The sequence below is a fragment of the Zalophus californianus genome, chromosome 8 (assembly GCF_009762305.2).
Source record: "Zalophus californianus isolate mZalCal1 chromosome 8, mZalCal1.pri.v2, whole genome shotgun sequence".
Lineage (NCBI taxonomy): Eukaryota > Metazoa > Chordata > Mammalia > Carnivora > Otariidae > Zalophus > Zalophus californianus.
In genome coordinates this window covers 32,305,840-32,331,786 of record NC_045602.1, presented here as the reverse complement: position 1 = coordinate 32,331,786, position 25,947 = coordinate 32,305,840, and the positions used below count along the sequence as shown (strand labels likewise).

The following is a 25,947-nucleotide window of genomic DNA, read 5'->3' as shown; positions in this document are numbered from 1 at the left end:
TCCCTCCACACGACCCCCCCGCCCCCAGCCGCCGGCTCTGCCGCGGGGCCAGGCCGGGCCCGGGAGCGTAGCCCCGGCGGGCGGCGGCTGCGGCTGCGGCGGAGGGCAGCCCGGGGCGGCGCCGGCGGGCCGGGGAGGGGTGGGGGGCCCGGCCCCGGGGCGGTGGTGCGGGATGCCGCCGCCGCTGCCTCCGGGCTGCGTTCGCTCTCCACGGCTGGTGCCGGTGTCGGGTGGGTGGCCGGGCGCGGGCCTCGCCCCTCAGCCCCCTCTCCAGGGCTAGCCCGGCCGCGAGGCGCCCCGAGGGGGCCGGGCCGTCCGGTGGGGCCGCGGCCCTGTTCGGTGCTGCGAGTTCGCCCTCTCGCGGCTCCCCGGCCCGGCCGCCGCCGCCCCTCTCCCCGCCCAGAGGCGCCCCGGGGGCACCATGCAGGCGCAGCAGCTGCCGTACGAGTTTTTCAGCGAGGAGAACGCACCCAAGTGGCGGGGGCTGCTGGTGCCGGCGCTGAAAAAGGTGAGGAGCGCGCGGGACCCCGCTTCCCGGCTTGCAGCCCTTGCGAGGGCGCGGGGCCGGGGCCGGGGAAGGGCTGGGGAGGCGGGGCGCGCGCAGGGCCGTCTTTCTTCCCGGTCTCGCCGCCTCCCAGAAAGGACGGCGCACACTGAGAGGTTCCCCCACGCTCGCTGGCTCGGTGTTGACATTCACCCGGTGTGTGGGAAGGCCGCAGGAAGCCAGGCAGAGTTTGCCCGAATAATCCAACCTCTGAGAGGTTAACGTCCTGCCTCTGATTCAGAGACAAGAGTTGGAGGAGGCTCAGTTTTCAGTGGAGGTCAAAGCAGGCCACTTTTCCGCCTTCTCTGTCTTACCCTGGAGCTGCTGTCAGCCTCCGGTTTTAGGTGTCCAGTATGCTGGTTTTAGTGGGCTCGAGAATGCTCTAGCCATAATGCTTGCTCTAAGTAATTGCAGAGCTCGCTTGCCAGCAGGAACATGGCCTGCTTTGCTTGTCCTCTGTAATCACTCTTCATTCCCCTGAATTCCCCCACTCCTCCGATTATCAGGGGCGGGTGTACATGCCACATTTCTTTTTTTTCTTTTTTTTTTCTTTTTTTTTCTTTTGCCCCCGAGCGTCTGAGAATCTTGGTACTATCTTTTGTTTTGTTGGTTTGAATTTTTAGCCTTTCCATGTTTCTTCAAGTTTGCCACATTGTTACCTAAAGTTGTATACTCCATGATCTGTGCTTTTAAATGTTTAGTACATTTAGGAAATGTTACATTTTAAAAGCTTCTAAAGCAACATTGTGACTTAGTATATACATTAAAACGTCAGAAACTGTGTGTGAACGAACATTAAAACGGTGTTTTTGGGGGCGCCTCGCTGGCTTAGTAGTTAAGCATCTGCCTTCGGCTCAGGTCATGATCTCAGGGTCCTGGGATCGAGCCCCGCATCGGGCTCCGTGCTCGGCGGGAAGCCTGCTTCTCCCTTTCCCAATCCCCCTGCTTATGTTCCCTCTCCCGCTGTGTCTCTGTCAAATAAATAAATAAAATCTTAAAAAATAAATAAATAAAAAGGTGTTTGTTTCCCTTTTACCTTTTCTATATAGATTGCTTTAATAGTGTTTCTTAATCCCAATTTCTTGTTGCTCAAAGAATGTTTTATGTTATTAAACTATGTTTTTACTCCTGAGAGTTGAGATTGTGATGTACCTTTTGTTCTAAACATTTATACTTTTAAAAACTGTCTTAAAAGGTGCCTGATGTTTCCCAAAGGCCAGCAACTTTTGCTTTCCCTTTTGCCCTCCCCGTCCCCTCCCCCCGCTGCTCCTTGGAAACTTACAGTGGAAACTATTTAGTTTGTTAGCAGAATTTGCTCATTTTTTCAGATATAAGTTACTGACTTTTTTCCTTAAGTATCTGAGTAAGTCTGTGATGTTGTTTTCTAAGAAAACCAGAGAGATGCCATATTCCTTACATACTCTTTATTAGAAATCAGGGCTCTCTTTTTACTTTTGCTTTACCTGCAAGCTTGGCATCTTAGCTTATAATAGGGGAGTAGGAGGTCTCAGTCATGTTAGAAGCCTGGTACTGATGGAGGTGGGGGTGGAGTGGGGAGGACACAGAAAAATTGTTGAGAACATACAAAAGAACTCGTAAAACACCATCAGTTTAGGGCTCTTTTGCTTAGGAGCAAACTCCTGTCCCAGGGAACCATCAAGATACTCTTAGTTGAGGGTACTGGGAAGTAGTGGGAAGAGCATTATAGGAGTTGGCAGACCAGGTCCAAATCTGCCACACTGGTGGCCCTTGCTGAAATCTTTCCACAGAAGCATTTTCTTTGGCTGGCGCAATGTTGTTTTACAGACTTCTAATGTAATTAGTTGCCAGTATTTAAAAGTGGGAGATGTTACATAAAATCTGAATTTTCAGTTTTTCGTGAAGAATAGGACCGTCTCTCCACATTGGGCAAGACAGTAAACTGCTGGAGCTGAGTGAATGGCTTTCCTCTTCAGACTGGGCCTGCATTCTCCAACTTTCCACAGTCCCCACCAATCCTTGTGACCTATTTAACTTGAAACAGAGCTACCCTTGCATGACAGAAGTGATGGGGGGAGGTGGAAGTGTACACAATCTAGCTGATAAGTAGGGTTCTTCCAATTCTTATTTAAGATAGCCACTGATGAGCACTCTAAGCCACCTAAGATGAGGTTGAAAATATATTGCATATCTGGATGCAGCTCTTGAGAGCTCTCAGAACCTGCATTTCCACCTGCCTGCTAGACATTTCATGTGGATATCTCCTTATCTTGAATTCTTCCTTAAGACTTATTTTACTCTTTGCAGATGTGCCCAATTTGTGTTGTCTTACCTGAGGCTCTATCGTCATGTTATTTTCTTCACCTGGACTGCCCTTTGCCTGGCCTAATGCTAACTCAGCCTCAGTGTTTTCTCAAATTCTCAGGGCTGAGTTGGATAGTCTTTATTTTCTTTTAGCACCAAACCCTAGCACTTAACAATGAATTGTAAGTTCCTATTTACTTGTCTTTCCCATCCCACAAGTAGATTAGATGGTCTTTGAAAAAAGGAATGGTATTTTACCCCTTTTTATCCTTCACACATACAGTGCCTGACACCTACCTAGTAGGCACTTACGTTTGAATGAATGGGTGCAGGAATACCCCATCGAAAACCATCATCTCTCTCCTCCTCCACAGACCATTAAAAAAAATTCCTCTTGCTTAGTGGCTTTATTATTTTATTTGGTTCAAAACTTTGGAGTCATCTCTGACTTCTCTCTTTTACATTACTGCCCATACCCAGGCACAGCATATAACACAATAAACATAGGTTTATTTCCCTTTGACATGTCTTCTAATCTGTTTCCTTCTACTCTGAGTCCCCTTTCCCACTGTGATAGCCTCTTAACTAGTTTACTGCCTCTCACCTTTCCTGTATCTGTTTTTCAAATTTCAGAAGTTACTGTACACTTCTGAATATGTTGCACTCTTGTTGAGAACCATTGATATCAACGTAGGGGAAGGGAAAACAGAGGGAGGCAAACCATTAGAGACTCTGAACTATAGGGAACAAACAGGGCTGCTGGAGGGGAGGCAGGCCAGGGGATTTGCTAAATGGGTGATGGGTATTAAGGCAGGCACTTGTGATGAGCCTTGGGTGTTACATTAAGTGATGAATCACTAAATTCTCCTGAAACCAATATTACACTATATGTTAACTAACTAGAATTTAAATAAAAAACAAAAACAGAACAATATCTTTTGAGGGCATAGGATGAAGTGCACAGTCTTTAGCATGGAATTGATCTTGATCGATGATCTGGCTTCATCCTGCTTTTCTGACTGGATGGCCTACCATAATCTTTCATATTCTTTGTGCCTCAGCCAGACTGGACGACTGCTTTTCCTGACTGTGCCCAGAATGTCTCTCTATATCGGTCCAAGTCCTACCTTATCTGTTGCACAAATATGTCATGCTTACTACAGACCAGGTAATGCCCTTGGGCACTAGGGATAAAAAGGTAAATGACATCATCCAGAAATGACTAAGTCAGAACAGGGTGGGAATTGGCAGAGGACGAGTTTGGAGAGCAAACTAGTTTATAGAGAATTTTTTTAATGTTAAGCTAAGGAGTTTGAATTTTATCTTGAGGGAATGAAGGTCATTGAGGAATAGGTGAGTAACATCAGTTTGGAATTTTAGAAAATTCACTTTGGCCGTAGAATAGAAAATGAATTGGAGAAGAATGAGACCTGAGGTAAGGAGAAAACTTAGAAGGCTAGTTTAATAGTCCAGCCAAGAGATGATATGTGTTTGAATTAAGGGTGCATTTGAACTAAATGGAAATGTAGGGATGGATTTTGAGGGATGTTTAAAAGGTAGAATTGACAGGACCCAGTAACCCACTGAGTGAGTAGGGCAAGTGGGAAGAGAGCATGAAGAGTCCTAAGTTTCTGGTTTGCATGCCTTTAGTCAGGACAGAGAATGGAGGAGAAGCTGTTGGGGGTGGAGGGAGTGGCCTGAACACAGGAGTTTGGAACAAAGTCCTTTTGGCTTCTCCAGGTGGGCTTGTCGAGCTGGCGGTTGTTGGTATCTGCCACTGCAGATTTGGGACTTCCAGGGGTGTAGGCAAAGCCTTAAGAATAGATGAAGCCTTGGGGCGCCTGGGTGGTGCAGTCAGTTAAGCATCCCACTCTTGGTTTCAGCTCAGGTCTTGATCTCAGAGTTGGGAGATCAAGCCCCACGTCAGGCTCTGAGCTCAGCGCAGAGTCAGCTTCAGATTCTCTGTTTCTCTCTGCCTCTCCTGCTCATTCTTCTCTCTCAAATAAATAAAACTTTAAAAAAGAATAGATGAAGCCTTTATCCATACAAAGACTTATACATGGGTATTTGTGGCAGCTGTATTCAGCAAAGAATGGAAACAACCCAATGTCCATTAACAGGTGAATGAATAAACAAATTGTGAAATAGCCATACATTGGAATACTACTTGGTGATAAAAAGGAATGAATTTTTTTTTTAAGATTTTTATTTATTTGACAGAGATACAGTGAGTGAGGGAACACAAGCAGGGGGAGTGGGAGAGGGAGAAGCAGGCTTCCCGTGGAGCAGGGAGCCCGATGCGGGGCTCGATCCCAGGACCCTGGGAAGGCAGATGCTTAACGACTGAGCCACCCAGGCGCCCCAGGAATGAATTATTGATAACACACGGCAATGTGGCTGAATCTCAAAAATAATTAAGCTGAATGAAAGAAGCCAGATCAAAAAAGAGTATATGCTGGGTAATTATATAAAATTCTGGAAATTACAAACTAATCTACAGTGACAAAAAGGTCAATAGTTGTTTTAGGGGGAGGCTTTTATGTTCATTTGTTGATTGTGCTGATAGTTTCAGGGATATACACATTGGTTAAAATTTAACACTGTACAACTCAGGTACGTGCAATTTGTTGAACGAAGAGAGAAAACAGGTTTGGAAAGAGTAATTTGGTTAGAGAGTCTGCATTTTTAAACACTATGCTATGCTACCTCTAGCAGGGGTGAAGGCATCCTTTTTTTCTGAGATGGGAGGGAAAGAGATAAAGATGGGTTTGTAGGTTGGGGAGCAGTGAGTTCATGGTAGGTAGCCTCTGTGTTCACAATGAAATGAAAGACAAGATTCTTTACATAGAGTGAGGAAAGAGAAATGAGTAAGGAGTTTAAGAAGCGTGGTGAAGTTTTGAAGTTGCTGTTGTGGAGTGTGGAGAAGGAGCCAAGTAGTGAATTAGAAAGGAACTGCTGAGCAGTGCTGAGTGTGGAGACCATAAATTTGGAGTAACATTTATTGGTCTGGTTGTGAGATTTCTCCAGCAGCACGCATCAGTTCAGGTAGAGGAGCACGGGAGAATTGGTTGCAAGTGGCTGCAGTAGATACTAGGAGGATAGCAATATTTCAGGTGATAGGCGGTAAAGCTGCAAGACAGGTCATGGAGGTGGAAATGAAGGCTCCCATAGACTAGGAATCTTGGGGTGTTGGAAGAGGAGGGTAGTGAGAGCAGATAGGGGATTATGATTGGAGGTGATAATTATTCCAGAGATGAAAGAAATAAGACAGGAGCTCCAAAGTTGGTGTATTGAATAATGGATTGGTATATTATATATATGTGGATGATCATGAAGTCCACAAGGATTATGGCATGCATTGTAGTGGAAAGGAAGACTCCAATCCAGCAATGGCAATGAGGTCCAGAAATCACAGCAGTGAGGATGCTTCAGCCAAATAATAATAAAAGTGACAACTACTCCTGTTCCCCATAATATATTTTATATCACAACTGTGGCTAGAATAGGAAAGAACTTTGCACTTCATTTTAGAATATTTTTGTTTTGTGATTAATTTTTTACCCAACATTTTATTATGAAAAGTTTCAAATATACAGAAAGATTGTAAATATTATACAGTAAAACACCCGTATACCCATCACCTACATTCTATAATTTACATTTTACTGTGTTTTCTTTACGACATGCCTATCCATTCCTCCCTCCATCCACTAATCCTCTTATATTTTGATGCTTTTCAAAGTGAGTTACAGACATCAGTACACTTTACCCCTAAGCACTTCAGTATGCATGTCATTAACTAGAGTTCAGTATTTGTTTACAGTTCTTTTTGTTTTTTAGGTAAAATCTAGGTACAGTGGAGTATACAAGTGTTAATTGTACCATTTAATGAGTTTTGACAAATACAACCCAAACCTCTATCAAGATATCAGACATTACTGTCACTCCTGAAATTTCCCTCATGTGCCTTGTCCATCAGTCTGTGCAACCATTGTTCTCATCTTTTATCATACCGTGATAGATTAATTGTAACTATTCTAGAACATCATATTAATAGAATCACCCAGCATATATTTTTGGTAAGGCTTTGAAGTTGTGTTTATCAGAAGTTCAGTCCTTTTTTCTATCATAGGACAGTATCAGATACCTTGGAGGTTTCCAGTTTGGGGCTATTCTGAATAAAATTTCCATGAAGGTTCTTATTATACAAGTTTTTTTGGTAGGACTATGTTTTCATTTCTCTTGGGTAAATACTAGGAGAAATGGCTCATAGAGTGTCTGTTTAGTTTTATAATAAACTGCCAGACCTTTTCTCAAAGTGGTTGTACCTTTTATATTCCCACCAACAATGTATGAGAGTTCCCGTTGCTCCACATCTCTGCCAGTATTTGATGTTATCAGTCTTTAATTTTAGTCACTGTGGTGGGTGTGTAGTGTAATTGTGGTTTTAATTTGCATTATCCTGGTGACTGATATTGAACACCTTTTCATGTTCTTATTGGCCATTCTTATGTCTTCCTTTGGACAGTCTGCATAAATCTGTTGCCCATTTTAAATTTTTAGTTCTTTTTAGTATTGAGTTGTAAGAGTTCTTTATATAGCCTGGATATTCTTTTATCAAAAAAATGTTTATGAATATTTTCTTCTATCCTTTGCTTTGCCTATTCATTCTCCTAATGGTGTTTTTTTGATGAGCAGAGTTTTAAATATCAAAGGAGTCAAATTTATTAGTTTTTTTTTTTTTTTTAAGGTTATTGCTCTCTGTGTTTAAGAACCCCTTGCTTGCCACCAGGTCATGAAGATAATTCTAATGCTGTTTTCTAAAAACTTTATATAGTTTTAGCTTTTACATAATCTGTGGTCCATTTCAGATTAATTATTGTGTATAATACAAAGTGGGAATTGAGATTCATTTTTTATGCTAATATCTAGTTATTACAGAACTATGTGTTGAAGAGATTTTTCTTTCTCTGTTGGACTGTGATGTTTTTGTGAAAATCAAATGAATATATATCATATATTTATGTAAATATATATTCAGACATTTCCATTCTATCCCATTGATCAATTTACCTTTATATCAGTTCACACTCCTGGTTGCTGGGGATTTATAGTAAGTCTTTTTTTTTTTTAAGATTTTATTTATTTGACAGAGAGAGAGAGCACAAGTAGGCAGAGTGGCAGGCAGAGGGAGAGGGAGAAGCAGGCTTTCCACTGAGCAGGGAGCCAGACGTGGGGCTCGATCCCAGGACCCCAGGATCAGGACCTAAGCCGAAGGCAGACGCTTAACCGACTGAGCCACCCAGGTGCCCCTATAGTAAGTCTTGAAGTTAGGTAGTGTAAGTCCTCCAATTTTGTTCCTCTTTTAAAAAATACTCTTTTAGGGGCGCCTGGGTGGCTCAGTCGGTTAAGCGTCTGCCTTCCGCTCAGGTCATGATCCCAGCATCCTGGGATCGAGCCCCACATTGGGCTCCATGCTCAGCAGGGAGTCTGCTTCTCCCTGTCCCTCTGCCTGCCTGTCTGCCTACTTGTGATCTCTCTCTGGCAAATAAATAAAATCTTTTTAAAAAATACTCTTTTAGTGTTTCTAGATTTGGATTTCACTATAAATTTTGAACCGAGCTGTCAGTTTCTACCAAAATATCTTGGTGAGATTTTGATTGTGATTGCATTGAATCTATAGATTGATCACTAGGGAGAATTGACATCCTAACAATATTAAATCTTTGGGTCCACAAACATGGTATATCTCTCCATTTATTTAGACTTTTTAATTTCTTTTTTAAAGATTTTATTTGAGAGAGAACATGAGCATGAGCAGGGGGAAGGGCAGAGGGAAAGGGAGAAGCAGACTCCCCATTGAGTAGAAAGCCAGGCCGGCTAGCTTAATCCCAGGACCCTGGGATCATGACCTGAGCTGAAGGCAGACGTTTAACTGACTGAACCACCCAGGCACCCCAAGACTTTTTAATTTCTGCCAGCAACACTGTAGTTTTTAATGTAGAAGTCTTACATGTCTTTGGTTAAGTTTAACCCTAAATACTTTGTATTTTGATGGTATTGTAAATTGTTTTAGAATTTTCAGGAGCCTGGGTGGCTCAGTCATTAAGCGTCTGCCTTTGGCTCAGGTCATGGTCCAGGGTCCTGGGATCAAGCCCCTCATCGGGCTCCCTGCTTGGTGGGAAGCCTGCTTCTCCCTCTCCCACTCCCCCTGTTTGTGTTCCCTCTCTGTGTCTCTCTGTCAGATAAATAAATAAAATCTTTATTTTTTTTAAAGATTTTATTTATTTATTTTGAGAGAGACAGCGCACGTGGGAGCATGTGGTGGGGGGAGGGGCAGAGGGAGAGGAAAAGGGAGAGAAGCAGACTCCCTGCTGAGTGGGGAGCCCGATGAGATCATGACCTGAGCCAAAATCAAGAGTGTAACACTCAACCAACTGAGCCACCCATGTGCCCCTACAATTTTATTTTCTAGTTGTTAGTCACAAATATGCAAACATAGAGCTGCTTTTTATATGTTGTCCTCATATGCTTTGATTTTGCTGGTAGTTGTAGATTCCACAGAATTTTCTATGTAATTATGTCATCTGTAACTACGGACAATCCGATATTTATTTATTTTTCTTGCCTTAATTTACTGGCTAGGACCTCTGTTTAATGTTGAATGGAAGTAGTGAGAGTCTGTTTTTATAGCTGAGTTTTACAGTTGAGGAAATGGATCCTTAGGCAGACTGCTCAAGATCTTATAACTAATAAGAAATAGAATCAGGATTTGAACCTGAGTCTGTCTGACTTCTAAAACAACTTTCTACTGTACTGTATTGCTTCCTTTGAGTAGGCAGTGTAATACAGTACTGTGGGGTTTTAATTGTCTTGCACCTTAGATTTTAGGGAAGAAGTGCCTTAGGGTAGAGGAGGCTGAATGAAGGGGGCTTTGAAACCCCTTGCTTTAAGCTGAGAAGCTCAGCCCTTTTACATATTAGGGCTCTGCATAGGATTACATTTGAAAAAAAGGTTCTGCTGCATAAAAAAGTAAGACTTTTAAGGGCGCTAGTTAATGGAAAGCTAGTGTAGACCACGAAGGAAGGCGCTAAGAAGTAAAGTCTTGGGGTGGCAATAGGAAGCTTGGAGACCATCCTGTGTGTGTGTGTGTACACACGGGCGCATGCATGTGTTTTAAGATTTTTATTTATTTGATAATTTTATTTATTATTTTGATAGAGAACACATGCCTGCAAAAGCAGGGGGAGCAGAGGCAGAAGGAGAAGGAGGCTCCCCGCTGAGAAGGGAGCCCGATGCAGAACTCTGTCCCAGGACCCCGGGATCATGACCTGAACCGAAAGCAGATGCTTAACTGACTGAACTACCCAGACGCCCCTATCTTGTGTGTTTATGTTTGGGAGTGACAGAAGTGATGTTTTAAGTGGAAGTGAGAGTTAGCCAGGTGAGGATGAGGAGGAAGAGTTAAAGGATTTGTGGTCGCTTGGAGTCCAAGAGGAGCTCAGCATTTTAGGAGTTCTGAGTAGCTGGAGTCTGGAGCCTGGGGACAGATCTTGTGAGCAGTGGGGAACCACTGAAGGGTTTCAAGCAGGCTATTGACAATTATATATGAATTTTTCAAAAAGATTTTATTGTAGAGAGAGAGTGATTGCGTCTGCTCGAGCAAGTCGGGGGAGGGACAGAGGGAGAAAGAGAGAGAGAATCTCAAGCAGGCTCCCCACTGAGTGTGGAGCCTGATATGGGGCTCAATCTCAGGACCCTGAGATCGTGACCTGAGCCAAAACCAAGAGTCGGAGGCTTAACCGACTGAGCCACCCTCGAGCCCCGAGATACGAATTTTGAAGGCTCACTGGCTGCTCTGTGGAGCATAGATTAAATGGTAGTAGAACTGTAGGCAGGAAGGCCAGTTAAGATGGGTTGATGGTGGTTTTGACTAGGGCAGCAGCTGTGGGGATAGAGAAAAGTGCACAGATCTTAGATGTAAAGGTAGACGGATGATTGAATGACCAAGTAGTGAGAGAGGGGAGTCAAACTTCTTCCTCCCTTTCTGGCTTAGAGGTCTAAGTGGTAATGGGATGAAAAAGGACATACTGGGAGAGGAGTGTGTTAGGAGGAGAACTAGGAAGTCTTCAATACTCTGGGAATGAGAAAGTGTGAGAGGATTGTGTTAGGAGGGATTTACACTTTGGGGGTAGCCAAGTATGGCAAGCACGGAAAATGTCTTTGTTGGACTGCCCTCAGGAATTACAGGCAGGTAACAACCTGAAGGCTCTGATAATGTCTTTTCAAAGTACACTTAAAATACCATTTTCTCCATAAAGGCTTTCTGCTACAACTCCATCCCCTAAGTAGAATGAATCTCTTAATTTACTTAGTACTTTCTACCCCAGTTTAGTACTGAACGGCAGTCTGCCCTTCACTGGATCTGTAACTTCGCTCGTTCTCAACATTGAGAATTACTTGAGGTCAAGAATAGGGTCCTATGTTCCCTATAATACTTAGCATATTTCTTACATACAGCGGGTGCTCAGGACACATTTGTTGAATTGTGTGTGGTTCTGAGTCTGTCCCCTCAAGTTAGTTGGGTGTTAGTTGAGATCTAATGTGTGTAATGCAAGGGAGAAGCAGATGCCAAGATGGAATTGGGTGTAAAAGAAATTTGTTAGAAGTGCTTGTGAGAGAAAATGGGGAAGGAGTCAGGAAAAGTCTTTAGGCTGTGATGCAAGTCTGACTCCCAAGTGAAGGAGAGAGGTAAGGGAGGAAGGAACTTGGGGTGAAAGTGTCTTACTCTGCAGTGCAGTTCTAAGGAAAGTCCACCAAGGCTTCAGGAAGTTCTTCAGTGAAAGTTGCCTGTCGCAGGAATTCCTCACCTCCCGGGAATAGGCCTGCCTTAGTGTGCCTGCCATGCTCAGTCCTTGATGGCGAGCAGCCGCTGGGAAGTGTAGCCTGTGCAGGAGCCCTGTGACGGACTTCAGAGTGCAGCAGCTGGAGCCCTCCGTTGGTTACCTTCCCTGTAGTCAGAGATCTGGGAGGCTCGTTCTCATAGCCTGCCAGGGTCACCTCTGTGGCTCTATACTGCCTGATTCAGGGTAATTCAATTACAGTCTTCCCCCCCACTTAAAGGGTCCTTTGTTCTCCCTAAGCCCCTTATGCTCTAAAAAAAAGGTGTCTTAGGCTAAGTTCTAAAAGTCAAAACTTAATTTTCGTTGATATTAATAGTGCATAGTTTGTTTTAGTAGCTGTCAAATAAAGTTTGCATTTCACATTCAAGTTTATTTCATAATTAAACCTTTAATGTACAAAACTCCACAAACAAAGCAGTAAAGGCAAAAGAAAACAATGCAGATGTTACCCATATTACTACTATATGAACTAGTGAACCAGGAGCACTTTGGCACTACCTTGAGTAGTCCAGCCATCCAGCCATGAAGAGGGCTGCTTGTTTGATTTTCCTTTCTAGGCTTGGGCTGCCTCACAGGCAGACAAACACAAATCACTACAAGAAATTCCTCATAAAGTCAAATTCTGGTAACTTCCCATTGAGGATAGGAATATACATAGGAGAAAAGTAATTTAAAGTTTTGGTTTTATGGACTCTGAATTACTTAGGTATTATTTTTTGAAAGATTGTATTTATTTATTTGACAGAGAAACACAGCGAGAGAGGGAACACAAGCAGGGGGAGTGGGAGAGGGAGAAGCAGGCTTCCCGCGGAGCAGGGAGCCCGATGTGGGGCTCGATCCCAGGACCCTGGGATCATGACCTGAGCCGAAGGCAGTCACTTAACTGACTGAGCCACCCAGGCGCCTAGGCATTACTTTTAAAATAGATATTTTAGGGGCCCTGGGTGGCTCAGTTGCTTGAGCGACTGCCTTTGGCTCAGGTCATGATCCTCAAGTCCCGGGATCGAGTCCCACATTGGGCTCCCTGCTCAGTAGGGAGTCTGCTTCTCCCTCTCCCGCTCCCTCCTCTTATGCTCTCTCTCTCTCTCTCATTCTCTCTCAAATAAATAAATAAAATCTTTAAAAAAATAAAATAAAATAGATATTTTAAAAGTATAACAGGAAGATGATTTTGAAAAAGTTTCTTTAATGTTGCTTTGCTCCTGATTGTGACTGATTTGGTTTTATTCATTAAATTTGTTGAGCACTTACTGTCTGGCAAGCATTATGGATATGCAATTCAAAATAAAACAATTGTTTCTATGAAACTTATATCTGGTGATAAAACAAAGTCTGTAATCTGCCCCTATATGTTAAAGCATCCCAGTTGCAAATGAGATTGTACTTAGTATGTGGAAAGGAGTTTGACTGTTCGAGGTTCAAAATAAATATAGGTCTTGAGATAAAAAGAAAAGTTGAGTTTTTCATTAACAGAGACTTTTTGTAACAGGCTAATAATTCTAGTTATTCTTTTATAATGCCCCAAAAGCTTTTCCCTTTTTATATAGACAAGACTCATTTTCCATTTTACTTATAATCTAATGAATCATTTGCAAGTAAATTGATTTCAGTCTCTGGCCAAATAATTTGTAATGGAATGCACTTATTGATAATTACATTCACACCTGTTTTGGTTAAGGACTTTGGTAGGATTCTGATTTTTGTACATACATTTAATAACTTTCTCTTAATTTTAAATATGTATAACGTAAAATTAGCCATTTTAACTGTTTTTAAGTGTATAATTCAGTGCCAGTAACTACATTCACAGTGTTGTGCAACTGTCACCAATATCTATTTCCAAAACTTTTTCATCACCCCAAACAGAAACTCTGTACAAATTAAGCAATAACTCTCCACTTCCCTCTCCCTCAGCCCCTGTAACCTCTAATCTACTTTCTGCCTCTGTGAATTTGCCTATTCTAGATATTTCATGTAAGTGGAATCATACAATATTTGTCCTTTTGTGTCTGACTTATTTCACGGTATAATGTTTTCGAGGTTCATTCATATTGTAGCATGTATCAGAATTTCATTCCTTCTTAGGGTTGAATAATATTCCATCATATGTTTATGCCACATTTGGTTTATCCATTCATCTGTTGATGGACACTTGGGTTGTTTCTACCTTTTCACTATTGTGAACAGTGGTACAAATGAACGTTGGTATACAGATATCTGAGTCCTGTTTTCAGTTCTTTTGGGTATATATCTAGAAGTGGAATTGCTGGGTCATTTGGCAGTGCTCTGTTTATCTTTAGGAGGAACTGCCATACTCATTTCCACAGCAGCCATTTTACATTCCCACCAGTAATGCGCAAAGGTTCTAAATTTCTCTACATCCTCACCTATACTTATTTTTTGTTTTTGGTTTTCTTTTAAAAATTGCTATCTTGGTTGGTGTGACCTGATATCTCATTGTGCTTTTGGTTTGTATTTTCCTAATGATTAATGATATTGAGCATTTTCTCATGTGCTTATTGGCTAGTTTTATATCTTCTTTATAGAAAATGTCTATTCACGTCCATTGCCCATTTTTAAAATTAGGTTGTTTGTATTTTTGTTAAGTTTTAGTAAATCATTATATGTCCCCCCCCCCTTTTTTTTTTAAAGTAGGCGCCATGCTGAGCTTGGACTCAAAACCCTGAGATCAAGACCTGAGCTGAGACCAACAGTCAGACACTTAACCTACAGAGCCACCTTGGTGCCCCTATATGTTCTTTTTTTTTTTTTTTTTAAGATTTTATTTTATTTTATTTATTTATTTAACTGACAGAGAGAGAGAGAGAGAGAGACAGCTAGAGAAAGAACACAAGCAGGAGGAGTGGGAGAAGGAGAAACAGGCTTCCCGCCAAGCAGAGAGCCCGATGCGGGGCTCGATCCCAAGACCCTGGGATCATGACCTGAGCTGAAGGCAGCTGCTTAACCAACTGAGCCACCCAGGTGCCCCGCCCCTATATGTTCTTGATATTAGACCCATTCAAACCCAACCAAATGTTTTATTCAGTTTCTTGATAATGTCTTTGCACAAAAGTTAATTTTGACGAAGTTCAGTTTATTTTTTCCTTCACCGTTCATGCTTTTAATGCATATCTAAGAATCTTTTGCCAAATCCAGCATCATGAAGATTTACCCCTAAGTTTTATTCTAGGGAATTTATGATTTTAGCACTTATATTCAGGCCATTGATGTGTTTTGTGTTAAATATTGTATGTGGTATGAGTTAGGTGTCCATTTTCATTTAGCATAATGCCTCTGAGGCCCAACCACGTTGTAGCAGATGGCAAGGTTTCATTCTTTTTTTATGGCTAAATAGTATTCCATTATATATATATCACAATTTCTTTATCCATTCATCCATCAGTGGACACTTAGTTTGTTTCCATATCCTGGCTAATATAAATAAAGCTGCAGTGAACATGGTAGTGCGTATAACTTTTTGAGTTAGTGTTTTTGTTTTCTTTTCTTTGGATAAATACCCAGAAGTGGAATTTGCTGTATCATATAGTAATTCTATTTTTTATTTTTTGGGGAACCTCCATACTGTTTTCCATAGTGGCTCCACCAATGTACATTCCTACCAACTGTGCACAAGAGTTCCCTTTTCTTTACATCCTTGCCAACATTTGTTATTTCTTGTCTTTTAATTTTTTTAATTTTTAAATTTTTTATCTTTAAAGATTTTAAGTAATCTCTGAACCCAACATGGGGCTTGAACTTACAACCCTGAGATCAAGAGTAACATGCTCTACAAACTGAACAAGGCAGGCTCCTCTCTTGTCTTTTTAATAGTAGCCATTCTGACAGGTGTGAAATGATATCTCATTTTGGTTTTGATTTGTGTTTTCCTGATGAAGAATGTTGCTCAGTACCTTTTCATGTACCCATTGGCTGTCTGTATGTCTTCTTTGGAAAAGTGTCTGTTTAGATCTTCTCCCCATTTTTAATTGTCTTTTTTGGCGGGGAGAGGCTATTGAGTTGTATGGATTCTTTATATATTTTGGATATTCGTTCCTTATCAGATATATGATTTGCAAATATTTTTTTCCATTTAGATGGTTGCTTTTTTATTTTGCTATGCAGAAGCTTTTAAAGTATGATATAATTCTTAATCAAAAAAATAAAGTATGATATAGTCGCACTTATTTATTTTTGCTTTTGGTGTCAGATTCAGAAAACATTGCCAAGACCTATATTAAGGAGCTTACCAACTATGTTTTCTTCTAGGAGTTTTATGGTTTCAGGTCTTATGTCCAAGTCTTTAATCCATTTCTAGTTAATTTTTGTGTGTGGTACAAGGTAGTAGTCAAGTTACATTCTTTTGCATGTGACTGTCCAGTTTTCCCAACAGTAGGTATTATAAAGACTGGTCCTTTCCCCATTGTATATTCTTGGCTCCTTTGTTGTAAATTAATTGACCAAATATGCGTGGGTTTACTTTGGGCTCTGTAGTCTATTCCATTGATCTATGTGTGCATTTTTATGCCAGTGCCATACTGTTTTAATAAGTACTATAGCTTTGTAATAGTTTGGAATCAGGGCACATGATAGGTACAGTTTTGTTCTTTCTCAAGATTGCTTTGCCTCATCAGGGTTTTTTTGTGGTTCCATACAAATTTTAGGATTATTTATTGTATTTCTTTGAAAAATGCCATTGGTGGGGCACCTGGGTGGCTCATTTGGTTAGGCGTCTGACTCTTGGTTTTGGCTCAGGTCATGATCTCAGGGTCATGGGATTGGGCCCCCCATTGGGTTTTTCACTGAGCGAGGAGTCTTCTTGAGGGTCTCTCCCTCGGCCCCTCCCCCCACTCGTGCTCACTCTCTCTCTCTCAAATAAAATAATGTCTCAAAAATTGCCATTGAAGGGGTGCCTGGGTGGCTCAGTCATTAAGCGTCTGCCTTTGGCTCAGGTCATGATCCCAGGGTCCTGGGATCGAGCCCCACATCGGGCTCCCTGCTTGGCGGGAAGCCTGCTTCTCCCTCTCCCACTCCCCCTGTTTGTGTTCCCTCTCTCGCTGTGTCTCTCTCTGTCAAATAAATAAATAAAATCTTAAAAAAAAAACTATCAGAAAGAAAAATATATATCAAAATTCCAATGGCTTTTTAAAAAATTTTTTTTGAAAGATTTTATTATTTATTTGACAGAGCGACACAGTGAGAGAGGGAACACAAGCAGGGGGAGTGGGAGAGGGAGAAGCAGGCTTCCCGCCAAGCAGGGAGCCCGATGCGGGGCTCGATCCCAGGACCCTGGGATCATGACCTGAGCCAAAGGCAGACGCTTAATGACTGAGCCACCCAGGCGCCCCTCTGATAGTTTGTTATTGGTGTGTAGAAAGGCAACACATTTTTTTGTGTATTGATTTTGTGTCCTTCAACTTTACTAAATTAGTTTCAGTTCTAGCAGTTTTTTGATGGAGCTTTTAGTGGTTTCTTTCTAAATATCAGGTCATTTGCAGATAGTGACACTTTTACTTCTTCCTTTCCAGTTTGCATGCCTTTTCTATTTTTTTCTTGCCTAATTGCTCTGGCTAAGACTGCCAGTACTAGACTGAATAAAAGTGGTGAGCATGAGCATCCTTGTCATGTTTCTGATCTTAGAGGAAATGCTTTCAGTTTTTCACCATTGAGCATGATGTTAGCTGTTCTTGTCATACTGGTACTTTTATTATGTTGAGGTATGTTCCCTCTATACCCACTTTGTTGAGAGTATTTATCATAAATGGAAGTTGAGTTTTGTCAAGTGCTTTTCTGCTCCACTGAGGTGATCATATGATTTTTATCCTTATTTTGTTAATGTGGTATATCACAGTGACTGATTGGCAGATGTTGAACCATCCTTGCATCCCTGGAATAAATCCCACTTGATCACAGAGTATGATCCCTTTAATGTATTGTTGAATTCAGTTTGCTAATATTTTGTTGAGGATTTTTGCATCTATGTTCACCAGGCATACCAGTCCATAATTTTCTTTACTTGTGGTGTCCTTGTCTGGTTTTGCTAACAGGGTAAGGCTGGCCTCATAAATTGGATTTGGAAGAGTTTCCTCCTCTTCTGTTTCTTAGAAGAGTTTGAGAAGGATTGGTATTAATTTTCCTTTGAATGTTTGGGAGAATTCACCAGTGGAGCTGTCTAGTCCTGGACTTTGGTTTGTTGGGAGGTTTTTGGTTACTGATTCAGGCTCCTTTAGTAATCAGTGTGTTTAGATTTTCTGTTTCATCATGATCAGTCCTGGTGGGTATGTTTCTAGGAAATTATCCATTTCTTCTAGGTTGTCCAATTTGTTGATATATAATTGTTCATAGTTATCTCTTATGATCCTTTATATTTCTGTAGTATCAGTTGTAATCTCTTTCATTTCTGATTTTGAGTCCTCTCTTTTTTTCTTGGTGAGTCTAGCTAAAGGCTTGTCAATTTTATCTTTTCAAAGAACCAGGTCTTTGATTGATCTTCTCTGTTGTCTTTTTAGTCTCTATTTCATTTATTTCTGTTCTAATCTTTGTTATTCTCTTCCTCCTACTAACTTTGGGCTTTATTTTTTCTTTTTTTCTAATTCTTTGAGGTGTAAAGTTAGGTTGTTTGAGACTTTTCTTCTTTCTTGAGGTAGGCATTTATTGCTATGAACTTCTGTCTCAAAACTGCTTTTGCTGCACCCCACAAATTTGTTGTTATATTTTCTTAAGGTATTTTCTTTTGATTTCTTCTTTGACGCATTGGTAGTTCAATAGCGTGGTGTTTGATCTCTACATGTTTGTGAATTTTCCAGTTTTCTTCATGTAATTTCCAGTTTCAGATCATTGTGGTTGGAAAAGATACTTGATATGATGTCAGTCCTCTTAGATTTATTAAGACTTTTTGTGTGTGTGACCTAATGTATGATCTGTCCTGGAAAATGTTCCATGTACACTTGAGAAGAATGTATATTCTATTGCTTTTGGATGGAATGTTCTGTATATGTCTGTTAAGTGCAGTGGTTTAAGATGTCATTCAAGGCTGAGGTTTTCTTCTATCTGTTCTGTCTGGATGATCTATCCATTGATGTAAGTAGGGTATTAAAATCCCCTACTATTGTATTACTGTTTCTTCCTTTAGGTCTGTTAATATTTGCATTATATATTTATGTCCTTCTCTGTTGTGTACATAAAGCTTTATAAATGTTATATCCTCTTGTTGGAGTGACCCTTTTATCATTATGTAACATCCATCTTTTCTCTTATTAGGGATTTTCTTTTATGATAAGCAAATGTGTGTGTAAAATATATATGTGTGTGCATTTTTTCTTGTTGGTTTTCTTTTTTTATTTTGGTATACCCTCTTTTGCATCCTTGTTCCCGCCCCGCCCCTTTTAAATATATTTGGGAGAGCATAACGTTTAAGACCAGCCTCATTCTCTTCTATGGCTGCATTCTATTGTTTAGTTATACTGAAATTTATTTTACTAGTCTGAGAAACATTGAGGTCATTCTCTATCATTTTGTATTGTAAAACACCATTTCAGTGAAAACTTGTATATATGTCATCATCCGTATGTGAAATCTTAATGTCTCTTGCCCATTTTCTTTTTTTTTTTTTTTTTATTTATTCATTTGACAGAGAGAGAGAGACACAGCGAGAGAGGGAACACAAGCAGGGGGAGTGGGAGAGGGAGAAGCAGACTCCCTGCTGAGCAGGGAGCCCGATGTGGGGCTTGATCCCAGGACCCTGGGATCATGGCCTGAGCCGAAGGCAGACACTTAATGACTGAGCCACCCAGGCGCCCCTCTTGCCCATTTTCTAATTGTTTGCTCTTTTACTGTTGAGTTTTGAGAGTTTATACACACACACACACACACACACACACACACACACACACACACACACACACATATTCTAAATACTATTTTTTTGTTGAGTATGTGGCTTATAAATGTTTTGTCCCACTCCTTAGCTTGTCTTCTTATCCACTTAACAGTGTCTTTCTCAGAACAAAAGTTTTATATTTTGATGAAGTGCAATTTATCAGTCTTTTATGGATGGGTGTCTAAGAACTCTTTGCCTATTAATGGATCCTGAAAATTTTGTCCTATATTTTTTTCTGAAAGTTTTTTATTTTTATATTTTGCATGTATTTTTGTAGATTCTTTGGAATTTTCTACTTAGATAATTACGTCATTGGCAAATAAGGACAGTTTTATTTTTTCCTTTCAAATTTGTCTTTTGTTTCCTTTTCTTGTCTTATTGCACTGGCAAGAACTTCCAGCACCATGTTCAGTATGTTGAGAGTGGATATTCTTGTCTCTCCATCCCCCCCGCCCCGCAGTTTGAGGGGGGAATCCATTCAGTCTTTCACTGTCAGGCATATATTAACTGTAGGTTTATTATAGATTCTCTTTATCAAAGTAGAGGTAGTTCCCTTTTATTCCTGTTTTTCTGAGAGGTGTGGTTTTATTTCCCCCTACAAATGGGTTTTGAGATTTGTCAAATGCTTTTTCTATCTCAGTTAATGTGATCATGTGGATTTTTTTCTTTAGCTTTTTAATGTGGTGGATTATGTTGATTAGTTTTAGAATATTGATCCAGACCTGTGTCCCTGTAATAAATTCTGCTTAGTCATGGTGTGTAATAGTTATTTTGTGTGTATTGCTGAATTCCATTTGCTAATATTTTGTTAAGGTTCTATAATTATGAAGGATATTGGTTTATAGTTTTCCTTTTTGTACTGTTTTTGTCTGGTTTTGGTATTGGGGTAATACTAGCTTAATAGAATTTGAAAGTGTTTCAGTTCTATTTTCTAGATGAGATTAACACCAATTGGTGTTATTTTTTTTTAAAGTTTGCTATGAATTTCAGTGAAACCATTTAGGCTGAAGAGTTCTTTTAAAGAGTGTTTTGAAATTACAAATTCAACTTACTTAGTAGGTATAGGGCTATTCAGATTATTTCATAATGCGTAAGTTATGGTAGGTTTGTTTTTTGAGAAATTGGTCCATTTCTTCTGAATTGTCAACTTAGTCTGAAGAGTTGTTCATCATTATTATTATCATTTTGTAGTTGCACAGTCTGTAGTGTTATCCATTCTTCATTTCTGATTTAGGCCTAATACTGGTAATTTGTGTCTTGTCTTTCTACTTTATTAGTCTTGCTAGATGTGTGTCAATCTTTTATTTCTCAGGCTGCCTGGGTGGCACATTTGGTTAAACGTGACTTGGTGTTGGCTCAGGTCATAATCTCAGGGTCATGAGATTGAGTCCCACATGGGGCTCTGTGCTCAGCATGGAGTCTGCTTACAACTGTCTCTCCCTTTGCCCCTCCCCCAACACATGCTCGCTCGTGCTGTCTTTTTGAAATAAATCATAAAAAAAGGAACAGTTTCATTAATTTTTCTCTATTTTTTTCCTGTTTTCAATTTCATTGGTTTCTGTTCTTTATTATTTCTTTCCTTCCTATTGGTTTGCTTTTAGTGTGCTCTTCTTTTCTGGGGTTCTTGAGGTAAGAACTTAGATGATTGATTTGAGGCTTTCCCTCTTTTCTAATGTGCTACAAATTTCCTTCCCAAAATTGTTTTACCTATGCCCCACAAATTTTAATATACTGTGTTTTTATTTTCTTTCATATATACATGTATGTATATGTTTGGTATGTGAGTGTGTATGTGTGTATGTGTATAAATTCCCTTGAGACTTGCTCTTTGCCCCTTTGCCTCATAGTTTATTTAAATAAAAGTGTTTTTTAGTTTCCAAGTGTTTGGAGATTTTTCTGTTATCTTTCTATTATTAATTTCTAGTTTGATTTTACTGTAGTCAAAATATATTCTGTATGATTTCAATTCTTTTAAATTTGCTAAGGTTTGTTTTGCAGTCCTAGATATGTTCTGTTTTTTTTTTTTTTATGTTACACACTTGAAAAGAATGTGTATTCCACTGTTGTATGGAATGATTTATAAATGTCAGTTCTTGCTGGTTGAGGGTGTTGTGTTTTTTCAAATTCTTGGTGATTTTCTGTCTAGTTGTTTTATTAATTGTTCAGAGAGGGGTGTTGGGTTGTCCAACTATAATTTTGGATTTATTTCTATATTCTTTCAGTTTTTGCTTCACATATTTTGGAGTTCTGCTTGGTGGATCCACTTTCAGGATTGCTGTAGCTTCTTGATGGATTGACTTTTTTATGGTTATATAATGTCCCTCTGTGTCTTTGATAAATTTCCTTGATTTGAAGTTACTTTATCTGATATTAATATTGCTACTCCTGCTTTCCTTTGATTAATATTTGTGTGATAAATATTTTTATGGCATCCCACTTATATCATTATATTTGAAGTGAGTATCGTGTAGATAGCACATAGTTGGGTCATGTCTTTTAATACACTCTGCAACATCTGCTTTTAATTGGTATGTTTAGACCATTTTTCTGCAGTGTAATTATTGCTGTGTTATGGCTTAAGCCTGTCATTTTAGTTACTGTTTTCTCTTTGTTCTACTTTTTCTTCTGTTTTCTTTTTCCTGCCTTACTGCGGGTTGCTTGAACATTTGTTAGAATTCAATTTTGATTTATTTGTAGTGTTTTTGAGTATCTCTTTGTATGCTTTTTAAGTGGATGTTCTAGGTATGAAATTATATATACATACTTACTGCAGTGTATTGATGTCATTTTATCAGTTTGATTGAAGTATAGAGAAAACTTCCTTTACTCGCTTCTGTTTATGGTTGTCTTAATATTTCTTCAACATACATTCAGAACCACAGGAGACAGCATTATAATTTTGCTTTAACCATCAAACATAATTATAAAGGTCAGAGGAGAAAGAAATCCTGTTGTATTTATCCATATTATTTTCTCATGTTCTTCCTTTTTTCCTGATATTCTGAGGTTCCTTTTCTTGTTTTCTTTCTTTTTAGACAACTTCCTTTAGCCATTCTTTTAGGGTAGGTCTGCCAGCAACATATTTTCTTAATTTTGTGTCAATTGTCTTAATTTCCTCTGTATTCCAGAATGTATTTTTACTGGGTATAGTATTCTGGATTGATAACTCTTTCTGGTTTGCACCTAAAAAATATTATGCTACATCCTTCTGACCTCCATGGTTTTTGATGAGAAATCTCTTGTCATTTTAATTTTTTTTTTAAATTTTTTAATGTAGGTAAGGTGTTGTTTTCTGGCTGCATTCACGCCATTCTATTTAGAAATTCTACCTTGTATTTGCTTATAATTTTTTTTTTTTTGGTGAAAAATAATTTTTTCCCAACTGAAGTTGTACTGTGTTGGTCTTAAAATAAAAGTAACCTAGAAAGTTTTAGTAAAATTATTTCATAATGAAACTGCTACTTTTAATTTTTTTAAGGATTTTATTTATTTATTTGAGACAAAGAGAGAGCATGAGCAGGGGGAGAGGCAGAGGGAGAGGGAGAAGCAAACTCCCCACTGAGCCAGGAGCCTGATGTGGGGCTCGATCCCAGGATGCTGGGATCATGACCTGAGCCAAAGGCAGACACTCAACCATCTGAGCCACCCAGGTGCCTCGAAACTGCTACTTTTTAGATGGCACTGTTACTTAATTAATAGCAGCTACAGCTGTGAAAACCCTTGAAAAGAAAGTCTCCAGTGAAGGAAAAAAATTATATTTAAATTATATATTAATATTATCTATTACCCTTCCTCACTCCCCCATTCTAAGCCAGGGTGGTTCAAATTCTATTATAAAAGTCATTTTTTTCATTTCATTGACCATATTCGAAATTTAGAATCAAGTATCTCAGGCCATATTTGTACTGTAAAACTACTAGGACTTGAGTGTAGTGGAATCTCATTATGTGACTATATTTTAAGTTATCTGTGTTAAATTAGCATTTTACCTGGGTAGCTTAAAGCTTTGCAAGGTGGGAAAAGTATAAGAACCAGAAATCTTTTCAGATCTATATAATAAGCCAATTCTAGTTTTGCTCCTTTTTTTTATTTTTGTCTTCTCTTGAGAGTTCTCTTACAGTATTTAGGTTGAACAACTTTGAAGTTGGCAAAATACATAACTTAATACTCTTACTGATATCTTATTAATAGTTTTAGTATATGAAATGAATTCTTTTTTTTTTAGAATGATGAAAGTACCAAAGTATCCAACTTCTTACAGAATTTATTTAATTGTTCTACCATTATAGTCCCCACCGTGGAACAAAAATATCAAGGAAAAACCAAAACATTCCTTCTGTGGTTTCCTTCCAAGAATATTAGTACATAATGCTTTTTAGTGATACAGAGTCCTAAGCTATTTTAGTCTGTATACTTTGGTTACAGCAAAAATACAAGTTTATTTCTGTATTAAAAAATAAAAATTTCAAATGGCCAACATTTAATAGGCATTATGTTGGTAACTGGACATCTTCATAATGGTTTTGTAGCTGTCTTAAAAATTAAAAAAAGAACTTAAAAGATTGAGACCTTCCTTGTGACTCATTTAGAGGAATACTTTGTTTTTAATAGTAATAAGGATTTAGTATTCAAATAAATAATACAGATACATATAAAATAAAAATGAAAATCTCTTCCTTCATCCCACTAGCCTCACTCCTCAGAATCTATATAGCCTAATCTTTTAGACTTCAAAATCGTCCTTTTCCCCTCTCAATATTAAACCCCTCTCCCATTTTTGAAAATAGAAATAGTACTTAAGAAAACAAGACCTTAAATGAAAATTCAGCATATTAACAGATCACAAAGAAAGTCATAATTTTTTTCTTCTTGCAGAGGCAGTGTATAGAATTGTGCCGCCTCCTTTTCTTTACCTGGTAGTGTTTTGCATACCTCTGGGGACGCCCTTAGTTCTGTGCTCATAATTTGAAAACTGCTTTCTGTGTGCTGCTGGTCATTAAAAGCAAGAAGAAATTAGTTGAGCATTTTATGAAAGAAGCATACATCCACTTTTTTTTAAAGTGCATTTTTAAAATATCTTTGTATTCCTAATATAAATGTTCCTTTGTCAGAAGTTTGAACATTTGGAACAAATGTTGGTAGTTAATTTCTAAATAAATATAATTCAAGCTAGGCTTAGTTAAGATGGGTGCCCAGAATGCTATCAGGATTCATATAATGTTGTTTTCTATATTACTTAATTGTTCAACAGTTGGTTTAGGCATACTACTAAATATTCTTGCAGCTACTATATATGATTTTCTTTATATTTTCTTGCTCTATTCTTTCCTTTCTCCTCTTTCTCTGTCTCTCTTTTGGGTAAGAGCTTTATTGGCATATAATTTATATATTGTATAGTCCACCCATTTAAAGTATAATTCATTGGTTTTTGGCATATTCATAAAGTTGTGCAACCATCACTACAGTCAGTTATTAATCATTTTCATCACCTCAAAAAGAAACTTTGTACCCTTCCGCTGTCATCTCCTAGGCCCCCAGCCCTGGGCAACCATTAATCTACTTTCTGTCTCTATAGATTTGTCCATTCTGGACATTTAATATAATGCAGTCATATAATATATGTTTTTTTTTTGACTAGTGTCTTTTCACTTTTTCACTTAGCAGAATTTTTTCAGGGTTCATCCATGTTGTAGTATGTACCAGTACTTTATCCCTTTTTATAGCCAAATAGTAATAGTCCATTGTATGGATATACTACATTTTATTCATTCATCAATAGATGGACATTTGGGTTATTTCTACCTTTTGGCTTTTCTAATGTTGCTATAAACTTTTGTTTACAAGTTTTTGTGTGGACATAATGCTTCCATTTCTCTTGGAGTGGAATTACTGGGGTATATTGGTAAATCTATGTTTGAGGAGCCACTAGACTGTTTTCCTAAGTGGTTGTACCATTTTATATTCCCACCAGCAGTGTGTGAGGTTTTGATGTCTCTTTGTCCTCACCCACACTTACTTTTTAGATTCTAGTTATCGTAGTGGGTGTGAAGTGATTATTTCATTGTGGTTTTTGTTTGCGTTTCCCTGATAAGTAAGTAATGATGTCGAACATCTTTTCAATACATATTGGCCATTTTTATGTCTTCTTTGGGGGAATATCTATTCAGATTCTTTTCTCCTTTGTTAATTGGGTTATTTGTTCTTTTGTTGAGTTGTGAGTTCTTTATATATTCCGAATACAAGTTTCCTATCAGATATATGAATTGCAAATATTTTCTCCCATTATATGAACCATAGCATTCTTATAAATATATTGTGTTTAATAAGGAATAGTTTAAAGC

General features: G+C 39.1%; 1 protein-coding gene across 10 annotated transcripts in view; it reads left to right on the top strand.

The window, feature by feature from the left end:
- Window positions 1–285: 285 nt before the first annotated feature.
- The window catches only part of SOS1 (SOS Ras/Rac guanine nucleotide exchange factor 1), a 142,487-nt gene continuing 116,825 nt past the window's right edge, over window positions 286–25,947 (top strand). For all 10 annotated transcript variants that reach the window (XR_003524509.1, XR_003524508.1, XR_003524507.1 and 7 more), the window contains exon 1: window positions 286–508. Coding sequence is in view for 6 of the 10 variants with exons in the window: in XM_027620861.2 (XP_027476662.1) it covers window positions 422–508 (87 nt within the window). In the remaining 4 variants the exon portion in view is untranslated. The remainder of the gene's footprint in view (window positions 509–25,947) is intronic.